General features: G+C 46.9%; 2 protein-coding genes across 2 annotated transcripts, besides 9 other annotated features; both read left to right on the top strand.

Annotated features, from left to right (window-relative positions):
- Positions 1-2,689: 2,689 nt before the first annotated feature.
- Positions 2,690-2,750: a microsatellite.
- A 2,253-nt stretch (positions 2,751-5,003) lies between these two features.
- Positions 5,004-5,079: a microsatellite.
- A 91-nt stretch (positions 5,080-5,170) lies between these two features.
- Positions 5,171-5,211: a microsatellite.
- Positions 5,212-6,541: 1,330 nt separating this feature from the next.
- Positions 6,542-6,562: a microsatellite.
- A 207-nt stretch (positions 6,563-6,769) lies between these two features.
- Positions 6,770-6,790: a microsatellite.
- Positions 6,791-7,625: 835 nt separating this feature from the next.
- Positions 7,626-7,648: a microsatellite.
- Positions 7,649-8,244: 596 nt separating this feature from the next.
- Positions 8,245-8,281: a microsatellite.
- A 36-nt stretch (positions 8,282-8,317) lies between these two features.
- On the top strand, positions 8,318-14,865 carry PVX_100970 (hypothetical protein, conserved; the record flags this gene model as incomplete). The annotated part of the gene is made up of 1 exon (XM_001613890.1): positions 8,318-14,865. The coding sequence occupies one exon, from the start codon at positions 8,318-8,320 to the stop codon at positions 14,774-14,776; it is 6,459 nt and encodes a 2,152-aa protein (XP_001613940.1). The 3' UTR covers positions 14,777-14,865.
- Positions 13,046-13,086: a microsatellite.
- A 1,393-nt stretch (positions 14,866-16,258) lies between the features above and the next one.
- Positions 16,259-16,281: a microsatellite.
- A 535-nt stretch (positions 16,282-16,816) lies between these two features.
- PVX_100965 (hypothetical protein, conserved) lies at positions 16,817-18,682 on the top strand (the record flags this gene model as incomplete). Its single annotated transcript, XM_001613889.1, has 1 exon — positions 16,817-18,682. One exon carries the CDS (start codon positions 16,817-16,819, stop codon positions 18,680-18,682), a length of 1,866 nt encoding a protein of 621 aa, XP_001613939.1.
- Between the last annotated feature and the right edge of the window lie 526 nt (positions 18,683-19,208).

Raw genomic sequence — 19,208 nt, 5'->3', positions numbered from 1 at the left:
ACTTTCCCGCATCGAATTTGGAAGCCTTGGTTTAGGTGCCCACTCTTAAAACTGTCGTTGAAGGGAGCCACTTTCGCGCGCGTTCCGATCAAACTTTTGAAGATTACTCCTATTTGTAATGTTTCCACAAATGTGGCGTGAAGCTCCTCGGAAAGTACCTTTACAATTGGCCCACTTCCGACGGGGGGGGGATCACCCTGGCTGACATACACTGATGGGGCGCGAAAGCGAAGTTCATCGAAGGCGGCAATATTTACGTTTCATTCCACGTACTTTCAATTTCGATGTGGCGTAATCGAAATGGAGGAGAACATGGCACGTGGGCTGCTTAAAATTGCGGTCATGAATGCCTTGCCTTTTTAGCATTTGCAAAGGTAAAAGTTGCTTTCTAAAACAAACCGAGCGATAAAATATTTTTTGTGCCGGGAGTAGGCGCTAATTGGGGGAAAATAAATCGTGTTGCCCGTGGAACATCCTTCCAGTGGGATGCGTATGTGTATATTTTGGGGTACTTTTTTTGGGGTACTTTTTTTGGGGTACTTTTTTTGGGGTACTTTTTTGGGGTACTTTTTTGGGGTACTTTTTTGGGTACTTTTTTGGGGTACTTTTTTGGGGTACTTTTTTGGGGTACTTTTTTGGGTACTTTTTTGGGGTACTTTTTTGGGGTACTTTTTTGGGGTACTTTTTTGGGTACTTTTTTGGGTACTTTTTTGGGTACTTTTTTGGGTACTTTTTTGGGTACTTTTTTGGGTACTTTTTTGGGTACTTTTTTGGGTACTTTTTCGAGTACCTTTTTGGGTACTTTTTTGGGTACTTTTTTGGGGTACTTTTTTGGGGTACTTTTTTGGGGTACTTTTTTGGGGTACTTTTTTGGGGTACTTTTTTGGGGTACTTTTTTGGGGTACTTTTTCGGGTACCTTTTTGGGTACTTTTTTGGGTACTTTTTTGGGTACTTTTTTGGGTACTTTTTTGGGTACTTTTTTGGGTACTTTTTCGAGTACCTTTTTGGGTACTTTTTTGGGTACTTTTTTGGGTACTTTTTTGGGTACTTTTTTGGGTACTTTTTTGGGTACTTTTTTGGGTACTTTTTTGGGTACTTTTTTGGGTACTTTTTCGAGTACCTTTTTGGGTACTTTTTTGGGTACTTTTTTGGGTACTTTTTTGGGTACTTTTTTGGGTACTTTTTTGGGTACTTTTTTGGGTACTTTTTTCTGTTCACTTTTGCGTAGCGTAGGTACGAGCCGGACGTCGCGCACCACATGCAAACCGCGGAAGAGGGGCGACCCGCTGCCCATGAGTAATCGCAACATTGGGTGAGGCGGCGAAAATGCGCAGTTACGACGTCCCGCGGGTGGCCATAAAAATGCAATTAAAATGCAATCTTAGCAAAGACATTTTGGCTCGCCCCTTCACCATGACGTGGTTAACAAATTGCGAAATGCTTAAAATGAATAAAACTCGGGAAGAAGAAATTTCGCGTACGTGTACGCGTTTTTAATGATGATAGCCTATTTTTGCATGCAACCATTTGAAAATTTTGCTAATGGCGCAAATTTTCGTCTTGTACGCGAAAATGCCTGCCTTTGCATAAAAGCGGCAAATTGAACGTCGAAAATGTGGTCAGCGTGTATCTACATGAAAACCACTTGGGGTGGGTGACAGGATAAAACACTTTTGCGTATCCCTGCGTATGCATCTATGCACGTGCATAAGCGCGCACGGTCAACATGCGTACCTTCCGATGACTTCCTTTCGCACAAAAAGGACTTGGCAATTTTGAAAGTATGTATGCACGCCGTACGTACGCACGTAGATAAAAATAAAAATAAGTACTCTTCGCAACAGGTAGATGAATATGCCACATTTTTTGCATCGACGTAAACATACGTGTGATGTACATGACAAAATATGTTGAAAAAAAAAAGTCTTACAATTGTGAATGTATTTTTTTTTTTTCCCGTATCGTCATGAGATACTATCATTCATAACCAGTTTTGCCCTTTTACTCATCAAATTTTGGCTTCCACAGTTTTACCTCCTTTTTGGATAGCAAATCTGTGATCTACATTCTTTGGTTGACTTAAGTATGAACCTCTCGCGTCAGTGGTGATTTTCACGCAATTACCACATTGGCGCATACCACTTTGGCGCATACCACATTGGCGCATACCACATTGGAGCATTCCCCATTGGAGCATACCACTTTGGCGCATTCCATTTTTGCGTATTCCCCTTGCTGCTCACCCCCCGCTTCAAACTTTTCCCGTTTTTTCCTTCATACCGTACGTGATTGTGGCTAAATGTACATGTAGAGCGACGGGAGCGAGCCCGCGAAGCGTTTTCAAGGAAACGCGGAAATAGTACCCTTGTGCAAGGAAATTACAAAAATAACCGGGCCACTTGCCCATTGTGGACGTTTTTTTGCATATAAAAAAAAAGGCCCACATTGGCAAAAATTATAAATAAATTTTGTGCCAAAAAATACACACCAAATTTATCAATCAATTGCACACAAAATATGAGCATTTAGAAAAAAAAAAAAAAAAAGCTCGCTACGTATAACTGTTGTATTGGCTACCTATAACGGTGACCGCGTGGTTTTTTTTTATGAACAGTTCAGAATTTTTTTTTTTTTTTGTACATAAATGGGTATATATAAATGCGCGAAAGTAAAGATGCCCAAATGTACAAATATGTAGATATATAAATACATAGATATATATAAGCATGAATATATATATTTACATATATAGGCAACCTGCGTATGCCCGCATGCACCAGACGAACTTTTGCGCGCAGGCTAGCCACCTCGCAGCGAAACCACTAAATTTTGCTGTACGCGCAAGTGTACTTTTTTTTTTTCCATGACGTGTAGTACATATTTTTGCTGTACGCCTGACCACGAATGGGTGAAAAAAAAAAGCAGCTCTAAGGCGTACACGCGTTAGCACATATGTACGTACTTTGTTCTTCCTTCGTTGGCATGTCCTTCGATTGAACTTCTTCCATTAGCGCTTCTTCCATTAGTACTTGTTCCATTTGCGCTTCGTCCATCTGTGCTTCCTCCATTAGTACTTGTTCCATTTGCGCTTCTTCCATTTGCGCTTCTTCCATTTGCGCTTCTCCCTTTTGCGTGTCCCCCAATTGTGCCCCCTCATGTGCACATGTACCTACTACCCGTTTCCGTTCATGCCATTTTTATCAATCCACATGCCCTGACAATTTTTACCGCCTCGCGATGTCATTTTTTTTTTTTTTTAATTTTGTCCCCAATTTGTTAACACTGTACTCCTTTTTTTTTTTTTTATTTTAATGTTCATTTATTCTTTTCCATTTTTATATTTTTCCCTTAAGCATTATATATATTTTTTTTTTTTTATTGTATTCCTCTGTTTTATTTTACATTTTCCTCATTTTTTTTTTTTACCACTGCTTCGTGTCACCTGCAAATGTTAAAAAACTGGAACATTTCACTTACAACAGTTTTTTTTTTTATCATATGTTATGTGATAAAAAGAGTAAGCAAGATACATTCCTTTGAAATCTTTGCATAAGTAAAAAGGAGTATAGGCATGTGTTTTGCTGCTTAATTGTCGTTTGTATTTTTTTTTTTTTTTGTGCATAACAGCACATTTTTACCTGCAATGTTATTTCTGTTTCTATTTCTATATCTATATCTATGTATGCCTATTATCTACATACGCATGTAATCGTATTTGTACGTTTGGATGACCCTCCAGCGTACGTAGTAGTAACATACATTAACATTACACTCGCCCGAATGCGCTGGCATACGTATGCGCACGTATGCCTTCGAGTCCATGCATTCATGAGCGACACACCAATTGCTGTATTCATGTACCATCACCACACTGCGCGTTTTTGTTGTAGTGGCGCCACACAGTCGTTTAACCTTCCGTGCGGAGGCCTTTTTTTTACGCATAAATTTAAACGCTGGAGTGTTTAAAGTTGTAATTTTTCTTCTTTTTTTTTTACATTTTAAAATTTGCGTTAAATCCAGAGAAAGCAAGCATACACCTGCGTGCTGCAGTGCGTCGATTTTATTTTTTGTCAAACAACACCCGTGGGTTGCAGTGCGTAGCAGTTGCAGCAGCGTTGGTATTGGCGACAGTGTTAGCGTTATCGTTAGCGTTTTCGTTTCCGTTAGCGCTTACGTTTGCATTTGCGCCTGCGCGGTGCAGGCATATGCAAGCGCACTCACACAGATACGTACACACGCCCGTACACCAGTGCAACGACTCATCAGTCCACGCGTGCATCCACCCATAGGGTGTCAAATGAACCACTGTTCAGCAATTTCGCAGACAATTTTGTGTAAATAAAATTTTGTATTTCGGAAGTGAGAACCCCATCATTTGGGTGGGGGAACGAAGTACGTACTCACCCACCCTCCACACAGATAGCGAACGTGCAGTCACCATTTCTCTGATGCCTTTGCAGTCAACCGTGGAACATCGTGGTGTGATATACGCACGTATGTGAGCCTGCATACATGTTTGTATTATCCTGGCGCATGCGCGTGCGCGTGCTCACTTTTGCCTCCTTCCAGCCCATTTTTTGACGCTCATGCGCGCATATGTATGTATGAATGTATGCATATGTGCGCGCGTGCATCCCACCTTTTTAATAAAAAGTAGCTTAACAGATTTATGTTCCATAACCCACCAGTTTATGTAAACTGAACACCTTTCTATTTAGCGCTCAAGTCCCATAGACACTACTCGCGCGTTTATGTTTGCATATGTTACCCCTTTCCCACGAGAGAGAAACATACATGTACCACACGTTTATGCAAAACAGACGTGCATGCGCGCGTATAACATATGCACCAATCGTATGTCCGCGTACTTTGAAAAAAAAAAAAAAACGTGGCACAATTTGGCTTTATGTAGAACGCAGCATGTGTATGCATAAATGTGGCGCATTTTTCCAACATTCGTTATGTGAAAATTGTTACGTGTGTTTGTAAACGAGGAGTGACCACTGTATTATTTATTTGTGTATTTATGTATTTATGTATGTATGTATGTATGTATGTATGCATGTATTTATTTATTTATTTTTTTTTTTTTTTTTCTCATTTGTGCTGTGACGAACCGCGCGACAACATCGGCCATTTTGCATCATAAGTGAAAGAGCCTTTTCGTGCGCAAAAAAAAAAAAAAATAAATAAAAAAAAATAAACAAACAAATGAGCAAACGTTCGTACAGCGCGCGCATTGAGGGAAAATAAAATGTAAGAGAATTTTTTTTTGCCTACCTGCCTACTCACATTTTTTTGCCAAAGATCTGTTCTGACGCGCAGCTTCTGCGGGTGCGCCAGCTCCCCTCCACCGATGTTGAGCGGCGTAGCGGGGCACGCACGTATGCTACGTACGATGTCCGCGTGTAAATGAATTTTTTTTTTTTTTTCACCTTTTTTTCGTGTTTTAAAAAAATTCCTGCCGCGTCCTACCTGCTTGCTTGCTTGCCTTTTTTTTTTATTTATTTTTTTGCCCATTTATCCCACATTAACAGCCGCGTGTAGCAATCCGTGAATAGCGCAACGAATGTTCGTTCCATCGTAGCTTTTTTTTTTTTTTTTACCTGCATACGTGAACAGCGCATAGAGGCGTATAGAACAACTTCTTCGGCCCTATTATGAGCGACCGTGTGTGCCTTTACACGCATGAGCGAAGGCGAAAGAGAAAGCAAATGCGAAAGCGCTCTTGTGGATGGAGTTTTCCCCGGAAGAGCGCATTTTGTGCATTGCGTTAACTGCTGTATATTTTCCCCTTTTTTTTTCTCACAAAAGGGCACCTCGAAGTTTCTGCCGCGCGTGAATTTTTTTTCATTTTTTTTATTATTATTTTATTATTTTTTTTGTCCTTTTTTTTTTTTTTTTTTGCGTTTCCCCCCTTTCCATTTTATTCGCTCTTCTTTTTTGTTAAAAAATAATGCTTAGAATAAATCTAGCGCGCGAGGCGCTTTCTCAGCATCGAAAATGATAACACATGGTAGCCCTGCATGCACAGTCTGCAAAGAGAGCACCATGTGACATAATAGTAGACCTTTTTTTTTATTGCCATTTCTTAGTAGACATTTTTTTTATCGCGACTTCGTAGCGTGCCTTTCCTATTGCAGCTTTTCGCAGCCATTTTTATTAGTGTATTTTTTTTTTTTTTTTTTGTTTCCTGTTTGATTATCATAAGGCGCATTTGCGTGCGCGGCGCGGCCCCCTAATTTTTTGATCCATACATTTGCACGATTTTTTTTTTTTTTCGTTTATTTTAGCGTGTACGAATTACGAGACCCTCTTTTGTGTTTCACAAACAAAGAGAGGATTGCTTGCGTCGGCATTTTTGCAGTTCGTATTTTAGCGATCAATTTTTTTTTTAAAATACAGATATGTAGATGTGTAGATACCAGCATATGCTTGCATCGGACAGTCTGCATTGTAAACTTTTTTTTTTCCTTCATTTTTTTGCAAACACGACATTGTGATACTTGCCTCCCTTCGCAAAGGCCCAATGCGACAGTGTGTTTTTTTTTTTTTTTTTTTTTACGCTGCCTGAACAGTTTTATTACATTTCGTTCTGAGCGAATAGTTCTGCTTAGCACATGACTGTTTTGCTTATGTCAAAAATACGTTTGTTTCAGTTATAATTTTTTTTTTTATTTTGCCTCGCAATAATTTTCAGGGTTGCGTCTCTCTTGTGTGTTTGTATGTATGTGTGCGTATGCATCATCATTTGTGCTTTAAAGGTACACAAAAAAAAAAAAAAAAAAAAACTGTGAGAAGAGCGTTCTCGTCCAGTTCGCCACAGTTGTTGCTGTGTTGCATAGCGGGTCTTCTGCTGTCGGAGCAATTTTCTCCCAAGTACACACCGCGGTGAAGAGGAAAGCGTTCTTCAAAAAAAAAAAAAAAGAAAGAATTATATTTTTTTTTGCATATGCTGTGTCAGCCAAACTTTCCACAGTGCGGACAACGCAGCATGCATGTGCTTAAGCACACACGTGGATGCCCCTGCAGCCGCCTGTGTTGTATTTTATGTGTATAACAGAGGGTTAGGGGGAGGGATAACGAAGTCCTTTTTCCATGAGCGCGCGCAACGCGGAATTGCTTAGTGACGAGCCGGTGTTATGCGTTCGTCATATGTCTGCGCATGTAGATAGATGCATGTGCAGCTTGCTTGCTCTTTTATTATTTTCCTTTTTTTGAGTGCAAACGTTTGCATCGTGGGGGTAATTAGGACCCACGCTAGAGATCCACCCGGCATTTTACTTTTTCACGTGAGCATATACATGTGTCCACCATCAGGTGTGCCGACGGGTACTTATAGGCACACTCTGATGCATGTGTGTTTATGCAATTTTTTTTTTTTTTTTATCTCCCCATTTGGTAGGAGCATTTTATTATGCCGATTAGCTACTCCTCTCTTTTGCACCTCCCTGTTTGCTTCTTCATGCCCATCAGTTTGGTCGCCACCACTGAGCAGTTTTGTGTTACATAGATTTTGCCTCACATTAAGGAGGCGATATAAGCTGAGTTTTTCACCCCACCCCTCTCTTACCTTCCTAGAGGAATATAAAACAAAACGTGCGTTTTGTGTGTGACCGTTGAGCGAAAAAAAAAAAAAAAAAAAAAAATATACGTACAACTGTGCGCACAACTGTGTATAGTTACGCGTAGTGAAGAACATAAACGTGTAGGGAACAGCCAAAGGGAGGAGCTTCTAACATTTTACGTATCACCACTTGTGTGTAAATTTAGTTGCCCCCTAGAGTGCGCAAGACCCCGGGGGATCCGACCCATTGTCCGCAAATAGGGCCCCGCTTCGAGGGTAGACATTTTTTCTCTCACCCCCTGCCTCAGTTTTGTGAGCACCCAGACAAGGGGGCACATATATATGTAAGTGGTTCCGCGGTTCCGCGGTTCCGTGGTTACGTGTGTGTCTCTGCCTATCCTTGCGCTCTTTCTGCGGAAACGTAAAGTAACCATTTTTTCCCGTCCACATATGATAAAGCGCGCTTCCACCGCAGAGTAGTATGACTGACGTATTCCTTGGGAGGGGGAGGGGCGTTCATTTGAGCTTGCATGAGTATGCACACGAGAAACGCACCCACCTGTAGGTGCATGCGCTTATATATATATGCACACGTTTTATGCCGTTATAGTGTTTACCAGCACGTGGAGTGTTTTCCCATTTTTGTACGCCAAGTTTGTTTCCTTTGCTTTGCTTTGCTTTCCTTTTTTTTTTTTTTTTTTTTTTTTTTCCTTTTGATCACCCCTGCTCAAACGAAGTAACCGCCCAAAATGAATAAAATTACGCTGGCTAACCGATATCACGAGCACATGTACCATTACCTGAACAACCAGCCAGTGAGGAAGGAAGAATTCACCTACTTTGATGGCAAGCAGGTGGATGCCAACACTGTAGGTGCAGACGCATCTGTCCCCAGCGGGACTATGGGAGTGGACCAAATGAATAATACGAACACACAAGAGGGTAAGGCCAACAAAAGAAGTGGAGACCCGAACGGAAGCAACGGCCATATTGCCAACACCTGTTTGGGTAGCAACAGAAGAAGCCTTAGTAAAAATAATGGCGTGAAGAAAGGCAACCCTAACAATAATGATGACGCCGCGTACAACAAGGGCGCTTCAAGTAGCTGTGTTAAGAGCAATTTTGAGGAACATAAAAAAGGGAGCGCCTTGTCTGGGAAGAGGAAGAAGAATGGTCAGGTTGGCAGTGCCAGTTGTGGTGGCTTGGCAGGTGAAGCGACGAACGGGAGGGGCGTGGAAATCGTCAGCAAAGGAAGCGATAATAATAAGTCCACCGTGAGGGGTGTAAGCAACGGGAATGCTGACGCTGGAGCTGCGGCCGGTGCTGTGGCCGACGTGGTAACCGCGTCCGTGGTTTCCTATCATAACCGTAGGCCAGCGGATGTGCGAAGCGGTAAAGCAGTCCGTAACTTTAGAGGCAGCGTGTATGGCGAAGTGAACCTGGGCGAGGGTGCCACCTACCACCCAATATGCTACGACAGCACGGATAGACATATGGGAAACGGAGAGAATAAGGACGCACAGGTGTTGAACGAACGAGCCGTTGGGAAAATGGGGAGCAACTTACTAGGAAAGGATAATGCCAACTTTGGAGATCCCTTTACCAATAATTGTAGCGGAGCTCAGCGTGCCTTTAGTGACAAGATGGGCCTGAGTAGTATAAGCCGGCTTGTGAGCCACGCGAACGGTAGCTTCGAAAAGGAGGAAGAAGCTCTCATACAGTTTGGTAAGTGTGCCAATAGGGAGACGAATAGAAATGGCCAAGCGGAGGAGATGGACGACGGCGAAGAGGACCACGAAGGGGACAACGAAGTTGTAAAAAAAGGAGATCTTCGCCATATGCCAAGTTGCAGTTTTTCCTCATATTACAGGAGTGATACTGTCGAGGGGGGGACCACGTCCAGCGACGTGAAGGAAGTGTCTCCCATCGTCACCGCTGTGTATGACTGTGGGAATCCCTGTGCAGGAGAAAAGCGCAGCAAGAAGCAATGGAAGAGGGGTATTGGGAAGAGGGACCCGCCGCATACCGATAATAAGGGGAAAACCTCAGTCGATTGCGGCGGTAGGAGCGGCGAAGAGCATGCGGGGAGTAACCACGGGGAGGTGGCGATATGCAACATGGGAGGCAGCGTGAACCAAAGCAGCAACATCGGCTTGGGCAAGCAAACCAACGAGAGTAGTAATAGCGTCCTCCGAAACGGCAGCGTCGGCAGCAAAAACGATAGAGGCAACGGGGGCAACAGGAACAAGCAGCAGAACAGGAAAAACAGCAAAGGTAAGAACAGCGCCAGTAAGGCCGCGAACGGTAAGGGAGAGGCGAGAGCCACAGGCGCGCACGCTGAGGTTGGCGGGGAGGGGAATGCCGCTCACGAGGTGAACGAGGTAAACGACACTGACGAGGCGAACGAGGAAAACGACGCTAACGAGGCAAGCGACGCCAACAATGCGAAGGCAAACCAAGACAGCTGCCCCGCGCAACCCCCCAACGGGGCAGATGACCTAATAAACTTGGCCACGCTGCAAAACTGTGCCAACAGTAGGGGCAGCCCTGTGGACAGTGCCAACGCGAGCACGATGAAGAGTGCGGGAGCAGATGTAGACTTGCTTTTTTTTCGCGAAAATGAAGACCCCTTAGAGGAACATTATATGCTGTTGGAGGAAGGTGATTATGCAGTTCACCAGGTGAGGGAAAGGGCCGGGGAAAAGGAAACCGCCGGGGAAAAGGAAACCGCCGGGGAAAAGGAAACCGGCGGGGAAAAGGAAACCGGCGGGGAAAAGGAAACCGCCTGGGAAAGGGACATCGCCGGGGAAAAGGAAACCGCCTGGGAAAGGGACATCGCCGGGGAAAAGGACACCGCCTGGGAAAGGGACATCGCCGGGGAAAAGGACACCGCCTGGGAAAGGGACATCGCCGGGGAAAAGGACACCGCCTGGGAAAGGGACATCGCCGGGGAAAAGGACACCGCCTGGGAAAGGGACATCGCCGGGGAAAAGGACACCGCCTGGGAAAGGGACATCGCCGGGGAAAAGGACACCGCCTGGGAAAGGGACATCGCCGGGGAAAAGGAAACCGCCTGGGAAAAGGACACCACCGGGGAAAAGGACATGGCCGGGTTGAATCACACTTTCAACATCTTAAGGAATAACCTGTATCATATTTTTAGCGATTCGTGCGATGAGCAGTGCAGTGACGAGTGCCTCGTGGGCAGTTTGGACGACGCCGCGGGTAGAAGCAGGAACAGGGGTAGCGAATGTGTTAGTTTCGTGGACGTGCACAGGGGCGACGTGCATAGGGTCGGCATGGAGAGCGCAGTGGGGCAAAGGGGAATGGCGCAGAGCGGTTTGATGGAACGAGGCCTAATGGAACGCGTCTTAATGGAACGAGGCTTGCTGCAGCGCGGCTTAACGGAGCGCAGATTGATGGAAGGCGGCTTAATGGAACGAGGTCTAATGGAGCGCGACTTGCTGCAGCGCAGCTTGATCAACCAGTGGGGCGCCGCACAGCCCCCTTCGTACGAAGAGGACGCGGAGGAGGACAAGTTGGGAACCAATGACCTTCTCAGTGGCAGCCGCGCATTCAGGGGCCAGTACCCTTTAAGCGACGCACCGTTTAGCGGCTTACTGCAGGCTCCGTGCGTGAGCGGCCTGATTGGCAGTGCCCCCTACGTGCCCAGCGCGAGGGGAATCCCACCCCACAGCAGATACGGGGTTAGCGGCGTTAGCGGAGTTGGCAACGTTCCCGCTGTTGGCAGTATTGGCAGCGCCTGCGGCAGCGTGGTGGGCAAGCCAACTGGGCACGGCTTGAATGGAGCGCACCAACCCCCCTTCGCGCCCAACAACCAGAAGAGAACCAATTTGAGCGGAGCAGCCGGGAAGAAATGTGGCATGGAAACGCACCTGAACAGTCGCAGTGGAAACTCGGTTAACGGAAAAGAAAGTGTAGATTTGCATAAGTGCAAACAAACGGCAAATGAAAATATGACTGTTGAGAGACCCGTAACTTTGAACAACTCCCAAATGTTAGAGGCATTCATGCAGGGGAGACTTTGCCTAAGCTGCGACTCGCTTGACCACCCCATGCCACTGTGCCCGAACAATTCCTTTGTCTGCCCCAACTGCCATAATATCTCTCATAGAGGAAACGACTGTCCGATGAAGTGCCGATTTTGCCTCAAATACCACGTGGGTGTATCCATCATGGACTGTTTGAAGAAGGCAAGAATACAGAGTGAAAAGAATTTGCCAAACGAAGAAAAGAACGAAACAAACAAAATGGGAATGGGAAAGAATGCGAAGAGCAGTCAAGATAAAGTTAGTGTAGGGCCAAGATTTGATATAAGTACGAGGCCGGACAATTCCTATGGAAGGAGTGTATACGTATCAAATTTGACCCAAGATATCACGAACGTCCAACTGAGAGATGCTATTAACAACCACTTAGAAAATGGGTGTGTAGTAAATATAGACAGACAAGATGGGTATGCATTTGTTGAGCTGTCTAATTTGAATTCTACGTTTCAGTTGGTGCAGAAATCTATTAACTTAAATTTTAGGAAGTTAAAAATTCAGTTTAAAAAAACGGGGCAGTTTTTAATACCAGACAATTTGTCTCTAAGCGTGAACAATGCCGTTCCTTTTGGTTTGCACCGAGGGGGGGTAGGGGGAGCAGCACCTACCCTTGTGCAGAACAAGCTGGGCAAGAGCGCCACGACGGCTGTGTCTAGGAAGAACCCTTCGAGTGGTGTCAATAGCAACGCGTTAAGCAGTGGAAGTGGCACCGCCAGTGGGAACGCTGCCGAGGTTTGTGGAAAGTTGAGGCTGGGCGGAAGTAAGGGGGGAGGCAATAACAGTGCAAGCGGAGTAGCCCTGCCGGGCGGGGCCGACGGCAGGGGCAAGTACGCGTGCAAGTCGACCAGCGCGAAGCACCCCAGGGCGCAGCAGCAGAGGAGGCAGAACACGCAGCAGGGGCAGCAAATGCAACAGACGCAGCAAACGCAACTGCAACCCGTGCTGCCAACGCTGCCAACGCTACCAACGCAGGCGGCGCAGGCGGCGCACTCGGGCCAGGCCGCTCCACAACGGAAAGGCAGGCAGAGGGAGAACCTCAAGCAGGGAAGAGCCGCGCCCCCGCACGGCGCCCCCGCCGTGGACAAGAACCCGAGCGCAAAAGCGATTCTGAGCCAAAAGAAAAACAAACTGGTAGGCGAGAAGAACACGGAGAAGGGAAGAAGGGGGAGGCCAGCCGATGGAACAGTCCCCACAATGAGCAGCGCAGATGGGAGTTACGGCGCAGATGGGAGTTACGGCGCAGTTGGAAGTTACGGTGCAGTTGGAAGTTACGGTGCAGCCGAAGGGGGAACCTCATTTCAGGGGGGCAAAAATACGCACAGTGTGGAAATTCCCAGCGTACAAATTGTTAATTTGCCCAGCGACTACCTCTTAGCAGAGCACCTCGACGGTGCCAAAATTGGAGGAGTATCAGAAGAAGAAGAAGAAGAAGAAGAAGCAGCAGCAGAAGAAGGGATGAGTCGGAACGGCTACGATTTTATGTGCACCAATGGCCTTGCGTTGAAGAGTGGCCACGTGAAGAAGGCCACGGATGTGAATAGTATGCCGCTCCTTCCTGCCCTGTATAGCGGTGGTGGTAGTAGCAACGATGCAAATGACCCATTCACGAGTGAGGCGGCTAACGTTGGCTTGCTGTACGAAGGTAGCAAGTTACCCCTGAAGATGCCAAACGGCGTAAATGAAAAGAACGAGCTACATAAAAGCATGACGACGGAGACGAGCAAAACAACAGCCACCACCACAACTGCGTCGGACAACATGTTGAGCACGCAGCTCTTCAACACCCAGCTCTTCAACGCGCAGCTCTTCAACGCGCAGCTTTTCAACACGCAGGTCTTCAATGGTGTCCCCCCCATGAGGAGAAGTCTTCACAAAGTTGATGACATTATGAAGGAGACCCATCTGTCTGCGGCCATGGAAGTCAGCGGGGCTGCCGCCATGAACGGGAAATTGACCAGCTGTTGGAGTGCTTCCCTGGGGGAGGGGCTGTTCGCGGGCCACGGGGAGGTTAGCGGCGAGTACGGCGGCGAGTGTGGCGGTGCGTACCTCGGCCCGCACAACGACCGCTTCACCGCTGACGCCTATAATGACCGCCGTTACCGCGCCAGCAGCGGCAACCAGCACGGCAACGCGGCGGAGGGCCGACCCAACGTAGACCTAAAGTCAATCGTGGACAACGCCATCGAAGTGAATCACGACACGTTGAATTATGAGCAGCTCAGTTTTGCCGACGCAGCGGAGGAGGGTCTCCTCCACGATGCCGCTCCTGCGAACGCTCCTGGTGCGTACACCCTTGGCGAGTGCGACGTTGCTGGGGTGCGCGACGCTGCTGGCCTGTACCACTCCTACGAAAATTACACGGGGCAAAATAAGACGCACAGCAATAAGAAAAGCGTAGTTGGGCCCTACATCAGTTTTGAGGCGAGCGTCAACGGAGGCAACATATGGAAGGACAGAAACGGTGGCAGAGTTGGCAGCGGTGGCATCGGTGGCATCGGTGGCAGTAGGCACCCCCCCGATTTGAAGCACTCGTACGATAACATTTGCGACGATATGTTTTTTGGGAACCGCGACATTTATGATGTATTTTCTGGGTTCAGCGCGATACAGTTGGATGATCGCAGCGGGGGTAGCAGAGGTAGCGGAGGTTGCGGTGGGGCTGGCCACCCCTTTGCCGTCGGAAGCAACCAGCACAAGGGCAGCTTCGATCGCAATAGCTATAGCAATCCCAACTGCGGCCAGAACGCCCTGCACCAGGTGCCACCAGTACCAAATGAGCCCACGGATGAGGAGAGCAAAATGGAGTCAGAAGCGGGCAGCAAAATGAAGTTACAAGCGGGCAACAAAATGAAGTTACCAGCGGACAGCAAAATGAAGTTACAAGCGGGCGGCAACATCAATTTCGTAAACCTCAGCTCTGAGATTTTCCAACAGCCGAGAGACCTTCCCGCCAAGGAGGAGGGAGACCTTATGGAGGACTCCTACGTGAGCAGCATGAAGTACAAAGAGTTGGATGCCATTGAGAAAGATTTGGAGAAGCACATCAAGGCGTTGTGGAACCTCCGCAAGATCAAGTTGGTGCGGTCGCACGATGTTCCCCAAGGCATTCCGCAGGACGTTCCGCAGGACGAATTTGTGTAGGCACCGCGCGGAAAGCACGCTTGTACTTGTGTGTACACATGTGTATGTAAGAGCACCCATCCACTGGCGGATCCCCCACCTGTGAAGTGAGCTCCCGTGGCGTTTGCACCGCTCTCATCGCAATAAAGCTTAGCAACATGTGGCACGTAGTATATGCACATGTGCTTTTCCACTTACGCCACCCCCCACGCACATATTCGCGCACGTTCCTCACATGTACACACCCTGGGTCCCCCAAAGCGCTGTGATGAAATGGTAACTCCCGAGCCTTACCCATTTGGAGTTTCTTTTTTTTCCTTCCTAGCGGTGCAGTTGATCCATCGTGTTTGACGAACGCCCATTTGAATTATTTATTTTATTTTATTTTACTTTTTTTTTTTTTTTTTTTTTCATTTCATCCTTTTCCTGGAAGCCGTGCATGAGAGTAGACACACACCAGCATGCATCCGATTTGCCCCATTTTTGGTTCACCCTTCGCCAGGATGATTATTTTTTTATTCCTTTTTATTTTTTTGCGTGTTGTTGCGTTAGCAATTATTCTTTGCAGCGAACTGCGAGAGTCCACTGCGCTGCATTGATGTCGTTGAGCGTACCACCGCTGTTATTACGACCGTCATTCCTGGTGCGACTACCACTGCTATTGCGTCTTTTTTTTTTTCTTTTTTTCCACGCATTGCTGCGACGCTGTGTGGTCTACAATTTTGGATCATCAGATTGTCACTGTCGGTTGAGATTATCATTATAGGATGAGATTATCATTATAGGATGAGATTATGACTGTTTCTTTTTTTTCTTCTTTTTTTCTTTTCCTTTTTTTCTTTTCCTTTTTTTTTCTTTTTTTTGCGATTGGAACAGTAAAGACCTGGAGTGTTAGCAACTTTTTTATGTCGTGTTGTGTAAAACCAGTATGTCAATTTATGCGCAAAATTGTAGAAGGTGTTCGCGGTTGCTCGTGGGCGTAGCGAAAGGGCCTCTTTAGTGAAGGGGTCAGTGTGGGTGTTGGTGTGAGTTTTGGGGGGACATCTCCTACAGATCAGAGGAAGCACCTTCTCAAGGGGCGTCCTTTTCCACGCCACGCATGAGGGGCGAATGTATTTCCCCAACCTACGGGTTTGCCAGAATTGCCAAAAATAGTTCGTACCGTTTGCAATTTGAGAAGGGGGGTATTCCGCCTGTGCGTTGTGCCGGTGTATTTCGCGCTTGTGCTGCGGTTCTATTGGGGCAACTCCGTTTGGAAGTTTTCCTTTTCACGCGAAAGCGCAAGGATTTTACTTATGCGGTTAGGGGGTGCACACCTGTTTTGCGAAGTGGTACACACGCCGCGAAACATAATGCATGCGCGCTTTAGGGGCAGGTGTCATCCAGCGGGTGGTTCATAGCATGACGATGTGAAGCCACCATCTCTGGTAACGTCCCAGATTGGCGATGTTGCTGTTTGGGTTCGGGGCTAAATAATACCTCTGCGCGGTGTAGCTCGGCGGCTATTTTTTTTTTTTTTTTTTTTTTTGTGCTTTAGCCTTTCAAGGATGGTACACTCACGTAGGGGCTTACGTCATTTTAGCGAGTACACCTCATTTAGCGGGTTAGCCGTTCGAAGGGGGGGACACAGCTGGCACGTGTTTGCGGAGTTTTTGCGGTGTTTTTTCGTTGGCGTGCGTGTACATTTGGGCCCCTTTCCCCGCTGCGCCTTTTTCCGCTTAACCGCGTAGGTACACGTGGTGTGCCCTGCGGAAGAGCCATTTGGTGTTTAACCCTTTGGAGAGGCAACAGGGGGACGAGGCAGCGGCAGGCATGATGGGGGAGCACCGCACGGCTTGCTAAGGAGCGCTTCGTCAATTCGGCAGTTGCCGCTCATTTGTTCGTTCCATTTTGAGGGTCACCCAAAGTGCTCTTCTCTACTTTTTAGCCCAACGGAGGAATACCAACTGAGCTGTTTTGAGGGACCCATCTGCCAATTGGCCGCAAGTGGGGAGAGCGCTAGACGGTTGGTGCATAATTCTGAGGTGCCGCTACCCTCCTGCACCGCGGTAACGTGCCAAGATGAGCCTGTCGAGAGCCACCAAATGGGCGGTGAGCTTCACCAAGGGGAGGAAAACCCCATTCAGCACATTCCGAGGGTGGAAAAAAAAAGACAAATATGATGACCTGGAGAATAAACACCTGTACTGGTCCATCAACAACATGAAGAAGGAATTTCTGGAGGGAGAATCGAATGACAATTTTGTTTATTCCATCGAAAGGGATAAAATGGAAGAGCACATTTCAGATGTTGTGGGGATTAACTCGTCCATCCCAGATAATGAAGCCATAAATGAAGGGGTGGAGAAATGCTTGCCAAGAGAGGGAGGCAAAGGGGAGTTCATTCCAAAGGACAAGTTGGAGAGGATGGGGCAGATTTTTAACCCGACTTTAAAAGTGTTCGTAGATAAAGAGGAGGGGGATGACGATTTGTCCGTCAGCTCTCTGTTGAGGGGCTCCAAATGGGGGAAGCGACATTCCAGCGGTTCGGAATTTCTCAAAGATTCTCCCCCAGGGGGGATAAAAGGGGAAGGGAAGTTAGAAGTAGACGGAGAAGCGGAAAAACGAAGGGGAGAAGACGGGGAGATGTTCCCAAAGCGTTCATCTTGTAAGGAGACGAACGGGGGGAGGATAGCTCAACCGGGGAGTACTACAACTCACCCACAGAAAAGTGACAGCCTCGTGAGGGAGACGGAAAAAAGGGAATCCACAAGTATGGGTGCAACCCCTGATGAATTCGAGCCAAATTTGAAAAGCAACAGTTTACAGGTTAAACGACCTAACTGCGGAAGAGGGGGGAGAAATAAACAGAAGGATGAGGGGGCGAACACAACCAAGGAGACCATCACTAAGGAGCAGTACAACTTCCCTAGCAGCGACAAACAGGAGGAGGACTCCCTCTTTAACTATGAAAGTCTCAAGGGGAAGGGTCTATACCAGGACCTAACCCACGACGAATACCAACGCATGAAAGAGCTGTACATTAAGAAGTGTGACGTTGACAGGAAAATCAGGTGGTTCAAAATGAGTAGCATTCTTAACCCCGTTAAAGAGGCAAAGAGTATTGTAAAGGCGCAGCGGTTGAGTGAGGATGCAGGGGGAAAGAAGGGGAAGAAGAATGGGGAGGGGCAGGGGCAGCACAGTATAGAAGCGGGACCGCACAGCATAGACGCGGAAGAGTCAACTACCAACATGGGAAGCACCAAGCGGATGGAGTTACCCCCCGTGGAGGATTTCCCCTTGGAGGATGACATCAAACCGTATTACCAAGAGGAAGGGAACTTCTCCCAAAAAATAAAAAAAATATGTGAGCAAAACCAGTATGATGAGATCGTCTCGCGAATCCGAATGAAAATCAGAAAAGAAAAAATGGAAAACTCAAAAATAATGAAAGAGAAAATACCAAACGTAGCTAGGCACATCTTAGACCCCATAAAATATCATGTTAATAGAAGAAGAGTACGGACGGAAAAACTCCTACACACTCACTTGGAGCAGCTACTAAATTGTAATAATTCTTATTTTAGATTTTATTTGCTAAACGGCTTGTCCATTTCGATTCACCACTTGGAAATGAAGACCACGAGATCTTTATGTAAAATTGTTTACACGTTATTAAATAAAAACGTTCATCACGACATGATAAAGGATAAATTAGACAAAGTTGCTTTTGTTTTGAGGAAGTTGCTAGCGAGGAAGCTTCAGCTGGGTTATACTCCCCCCTTGAAATTCGTTCCCTTACAAGAGGAACAGGAAAAGAAGGTGAAAAATCTGCACTACTATAAGCTGTATTCGAAATGTAACTTCCCCGCTTTGGGGGCTTCCGACGCACGCGAGCGGGGCGCGCAGCTGATGGATTTTTACGGCAGAGATTTGGCCGGCTTTTGATGCGGTTTGGCGGCCACTTGCAGTCATTTTTGAGGCCATTTTCAGCCCGTTTTCAGTCGGTGTGGAGTGCTACGCCGTCTCTGTAAAAAGGGGCACACTTCTTCTTCTTCTTCTCCTGCTGCAGAGATGGGTATCCCTTTTGGTTAGCTTTTTTTTTTGGGGGGAGAAAGTTCCCCGCCTTGTGGGTGAGGAGAGACCACCTTTTGTGCGTACCGCAGAGCTGCACACCCACGTGGACATTCGGAGGGCGTTTTTGTTTGCTCCTCAAGACATGTGGTGATTCGCGGGGCAGACGTCCCCGCCGCACTGCCTGGGTGGGTGCTAATTTTGCGCGCGCCACTGTTATAAGGGGAAAAAAAAAAAAAAAAAACACATAAATGCATAAATACACATATAAATATATATATGCGCACATGTTGCGGATGTACGCTCACTCGCAGGCCCCATTTGCATAGCATAGCATACCATACACGTACGTGCTTGTACCCGTGTGCACATGCTCCGGCGCGCCCTTTCCCCCCGCGCG

This window comes from Plasmodium vivax, chromosome 14 (assembly GCF_000002415.2).
Source record: "Plasmodium vivax chromosome 14, whole genome shotgun sequence".
NCBI lineage: Eukaryota > Apicomplexa > Aconoidasida > Haemosporida > Plasmodiidae > Plasmodium > Plasmodium vivax.
This window is presented reverse-complemented; position numbering and strand designations above follow the sequence as displayed.